Source organism: Geospiza fortis, unplaced genomic scaffold (genome assembly GCF_000277835.1).
Source record: "Geospiza fortis unplaced genomic scaffold, GeoFor_1.0 scaffold538, whole genome shotgun sequence".
In the NCBI taxonomy this organism is placed as follows: domain Eukaryota; kingdom Metazoa; phylum Chordata; class Aves; order Passeriformes; family Thraupidae; genus Geospiza; species Geospiza fortis.
Window position 1 is genome coordinate 1,732,232 of NW_005054368.1, and position 4,979 is coordinate 1,737,210.

The 4,979-nt window shown below is 46.3% G+C and overlaps 1 protein-coding gene across 1 annotated transcript in view; it reads left to right on the forward strand.

Annotated features, from left to right (window-relative positions):
• The window catches only part of CA4 (carbonic anhydrase 4), a 13,797-nt gene extending 9,096 nt beyond the window's left edge, over positions 1-4,701 (forward strand). Inside the window, exons 4-8 of the mRNA XM_005424457.2 lie at positions 1,619-1,779; positions 1,918-2,010; positions 2,296-2,359; positions 2,456-2,619; positions 3,579-4,701. Coding sequence (XP_005424514.1) covers positions 1,619-1,779; positions 1,918-2,010; positions 2,296-2,359; positions 2,456-2,619; positions 3,579-3,767 — 671 coding nt within the window. The 3' untranslated portion in view covers positions 3,768-4,701. The remainder of the gene's footprint in view (positions 1-1,618; positions 1,780-1,917; positions 2,011-2,295; positions 2,360-2,455; positions 2,620-3,578) is intronic.
• Positions 4,702-4,979: the final 278 nt, after the last annotated feature.

Consider the following 4,979-nt stretch of genomic DNA (forward strand, 5'->3'; position numbering starts at 1 on the left):
GTGTCACAAGAGCTCTAAAGCAAAAACCCCAACCCAAACAGAGCCCAGAGCAGGTGGGCAGGACAACAATTTGGGCAGATTTTATCATTTTCTGCTGAAGCCATTCCTGGGCTGGCCCTTTCCAACTCTTGCCTCTGCACAAAGAATCCTGCTGGAGAAAAGCCTGGTGTGGGAAAGTCATTCTCAGTGCTGGGTGTTATTAGTTCTTTAAATAATGAGCTATATTCTTCTCAGATTCAGACCTGTTTTCTCTGCACACAGAAGTTATCTGATGTTGGTCAGCTACTTAGTGAATCAGTAAACCTTGAATCAATTAACAGTAATTTAGAACTGTTCCACTTCCTCCACCTTCCTTCACAATACTGAGGATGCTGGTCCAAAAAAATGATGTCCAATTACTTCGAATTTAAAAATAAACCTGTAGTCTAATTTTTTTTTTTTTTTAAGTTACATGTAGGTGTTTTTAAAGTCTTGGGTGGGTTGTTTTAACTGCCAAATCCTCAAAGCAGAAAGCAGCAAGTGGCAAATATTTCCTGATTTAAAAGGGAAAGGTGGGAAGGCAGCTGGGGAGATTTTAACAGCCAGAAATTCTCATGTCGTGGCAGACCACAAGAAAAAAGAATGTTTTGACTTTTCATTAATATGTGGATTAATGATTTTCCCATTACAGGATGATACTCCAGAATGTCCAATTACAGTCCCTTTTACATCAAAATTAATATTTATAAGGATTGCTCCTCATCTTCCCCAGCCATGCATAAGGATTAGGGGTTTAATCTGGGCTTTTAAAATCTCTTCCTTCTGAGAGCAGCCAATTCCTGTGCTAAATGAGGAGGTTATTGCTTAAATTACAGCTGCAGTTAGAGGCTGCAGGTGAGATTAGACCCTCATTATTTTCCGTGATGGACACATAGCAAAGGTCACTGTCTCAACGGTCTTAAGCTAAATAAACAAAGCCCACAAAGACATCTGACTCATCCATTTACAGATTAAAAAGCAAAGGAACTCAATGACTCATGCACTCTCCAAGTTCATTTGGAATTCAGAACAGAAATGAAATCTCTGGGGCTGCAATCCAGAATTTTCCTCTGGGGCTGCAATCCAGAATTTTCCTATGCAAAGAGAAGTGCTGTGCTTAACGTGGGGGTCGCAAAAAGAAAAAAAATTAAAATATGTCTCAAATATGTATGATTTAGGCTTAAATTGCAGCACTACCCTAAATTAAAACAGAATATCTTTAAACCCTGCCCAAAGGAAATGTTACAGTGCAGGAAACTGGAGGTTAAAATGATGGTTAAAACCCAAATAAACTGGGATCCAATTTACTTTGATAGACGGTCTTTTTTTAGGAAAAAACTGAAGGAATATAGGGTCTTCTGAGAGGTATAAGAAGCTCTGACTCCAGAGGTCATAATGGTTAGAATTAATCTCAAATGAAACTCAGTCATGATTTTGTAAGAGTTCAGTTTCTGCAGAGCAGAATTTCTGGAACACTCGGCCTGAAAAGCCAAGCGAGAACATGAAGATAAATTTGAATCTCAAGAACATCTCTGCTCTCACATTCTGTAAATGTAGGACCTGCTCTTCTCCTTTAAAACAATTTATGCTTTTTCCCCAGTTAAAGTGGCACTAGATGCATCCCCTAAAATCGGAGGAGGAGGCCTGGAGAGAAAATACAAGGCAGTGGAATTCCATTTTCACTGGGGACTCCTGACTGAGCAACAAATCCTGAGTCCTGGCTCAGAGCACAGCATAGATGGAGAGAAATACCCCATGGAGGTAGGTGGGACTGCGTGTGGGGCACGGGTTTCACTCCAGAACTCTGGAATTCTGAGATCCTGCTCAGAAAAACTCTTGGCTAGTTCCCCATGGGAGGTCTGAGGGTGGAAATCATTGTCCTTGGCTGTTGTGTTCCAGTTTCACATTGTCCACATCAGAGAAGATGCTTCAGATGTGACAGAAGCCAAGAAATCTCCAGATGGTTTGGCTGTGTTGGCCTTCTTTGTAGAGGTAGGTGGGGAAATTTTCAACTGCCCCTCTCAAATTTCAGCCAGCAGCTTGGCTGAGGGATTGTTGATGTCAATATTTTATGTTTATGTCAGTATTACAGTAGCCCAAGATTTAACCTCCCTATCTTCTGCAGGCATTCTACCAGCACTGAGTTCCTCTCCCCTTTTCTACATCCTGCTTGCTGTAATTTCTTCTTGTGGCCCTTTTCTGTTTTATTCACCACTGATTAAAAGCAACCCCTTGTAGAGAAATACACGAGGTGGAATGAAAATATTTCCCTTTCAGGCTGGCGAAGAAAATAAAAACTATGAAACTCTATTGAGCAAACTAAAGAATATTGAATCCAAAGGTAAGGGATCTCACAAGCTGTGTGGGGCGAGGATAAATGTGGGCAAAACCTGCAGCCACAAGCATTACAAGGGATTTTCCCCTGTGGTTTTTCCAGGGGGATCAGCAAAGGTGGATCCTTTGCCACTGAGCTCTCTCCTCCCACCTGAGGAAGACCTTGAGAGGTACTATCGCTACCAGGGGTCCCTCACCACCCCTGACTGCTACCAGGGTGTCATCTGGACCATCTTTGAGACACCAGTTCAGCTCAGCCTGCGCCAGGTGGGTGGCAGAGGCACAGCCTGGGGGTTCTGTGCCGTGTCCCTGGGCAGGGTGACACCTCAGTGCCATGTCCCTGGGCAGGGTGACACCTCAGTGCCATGTCCCTGGCACCTGGGCAGGGTGACACCTCAGTGCTGTGTCCCTGGGCAGGGTGACACCTCAGTGCCATGTTCCCCACGCACCCCCACTTGGCAGCAGCCTCAAGGTGCTCCCTGCTGCCAGCTGATTGACCCTGTCAAATCATCCCTCAGAAAATGGCAGGAAAGGGGCAGGAAGGGGAAATGACGGCGTGAGGAGAGAGCCAAGAAACCCCCCAAGCTCAGGGCTTCGTCACAGCACTTCCACTGCTGCCACCTGCTCCCTCCACAGGTTTTCTCCCGTTGTCAGGGCAGCAGGACACAATCATTCCAAACCCAAACCTTGGGCCCATCAGCACCTAGCAGCCCATTTTTGACCTGCAGGCAGGAAGAGGAGATGGAATTAAGAACGCTTGGGAAACGCAGGCTGAGCAGAGATCACACAGCCTGGCCCAGAGCCAGTTCAGCTCCTCACTCACAGTGTGCCCTGAGCGCTGTCACAGTGCCCCCAGCACAGCCCAGGGGCACTCAGAGCAGCCAGGAACCTGAGCAAGGACAGAATTACTGCTGCTCCTGCCTGGTGTCACCCTGACGTGGCGGCCGGGGCCGGGGCTGCGTGCGTCAGGAGCTCTGGAGGAGCCAGTCCTGGGGCTGCACAGAGCATTTGGCTCCCACTCACGGGAAGTGCCCGTGATTGCCAAGGCTGGAAGGAGCCATCACTCAGTGACCTCTCCTGTGGCCTCTGCCATGGCCTTTCCTGTGAGGTTCAAGGCATCCATTAAACCCTCAGGTCCAAAACCAGAGTGAGGCAGCACGGGTTGGGTTGGCAACACAATTCCCAGAGTTGTTAAAGCAGATTTAACAAGCTGTTGTGTTTTGCAGCTGTCCCAGTTCGCAGCACTGCACTTTGATGGGAAGAACTCCACTCCCATGATGGAGAATTTCCGACCAGCACAGCCCCTGAACGGGCGCGAGGTGCTCTGGTCGGGGGCCAGCATCGCCCTGCCCATGGCACAGCTGCTGCTGCTGGGCCTGGCTCTGACCTGCACCCTCAGCTCTCTGTCCCACTGAGCCTTTCCCACCTCACTCAACGTCCTGGGCCTTAATTTCTTGCTTTTCAGCCTTATTTTTGTTATTCTTTGCCTCAGCCTCTCATGAATTGTGTCCCAATACAGAATAGCCTCATCCAGACATTAACCAAGGGCTTCTGTGCTGCTCTGGGGAAACCCAAACCACCAGAACTCAAAGGAATTGGGAGACAAAGCAATGAAAATTCAATTTTAAAAGCCAATAGACTCAGAGAAAGCTTAGCCTGGATTATGCTGTAGTTTTAAGCCAGCACTGGAAGGAGCTGCACAGAGAATCTCGGAGAGGAATCTGTTCTTAAGTGCCTGTGAAGGGTTGGTTTGGAGCACGTTTACATTCAACACTGCAAATCTGGCAGTGAAATGTGGAGTAATTCCTACAGCCCCACACTGTCCTGCCTGAAGGTACAACACAGAGCAAAAATCAAATGCTCACACACAAGAGCAGCACCTGGCTCATCCCCTCCAGGGAAGGGCACTCACCCAACACACAAATCCCCCTCCTTCCTCCAGAATATCTCAGTTAATTTCAGATAAGGACACTGGATTCCTTCCACCCCACCTCCTGTTGGGGCTGTCAGGTTCCTCTGTTATTTATTCATCCCTCTCTGGGATGCCATGGCCAATGTGATGTGCTGGGGAGCGGCAGGGAGGCTCATCCCCACAACCAGAGGCACATCTGTGGAAATTCCCTCTCTTTGGAGGGCTGCTTCTGAAGCAGGAGACTCTGATCATCCTTTGTAGTTGTTATTTGCCTAATAAAATAGGACAGCTCAAGAAATGGCTCTTTCTTACATATAAATATAAATATATATATATATTTCTTTTATAAATATAATTTTTTATAGTAGCATACCTGCAATATTCACATATGGTCAAGATTCATAGTTTTTTCCAAGAAGATTGTGGTTTGAACCAATTCCTTCAGATCTTACCCAATTACTTATAGCAAATACGTTGGGAAATGGGGTTTCCTTGTATTGTTCTAGTTCTCCCTCTGAAGAGGGACATAACATTTCTCTTTGGCTAGTGCCATATAGCATGTTACAGCTTCTTTTAGGATTTTAGATTTTGGCCACACCAAAATAGGATTTCATATTAGCAGATTTGTATTTTTTTTTCCTTTAAGGCCAATGTTTGCAGAGATGACTTTATATATTTTCAGGAAAATCCTGGCAGTGAGAGCAACCACAGCTCA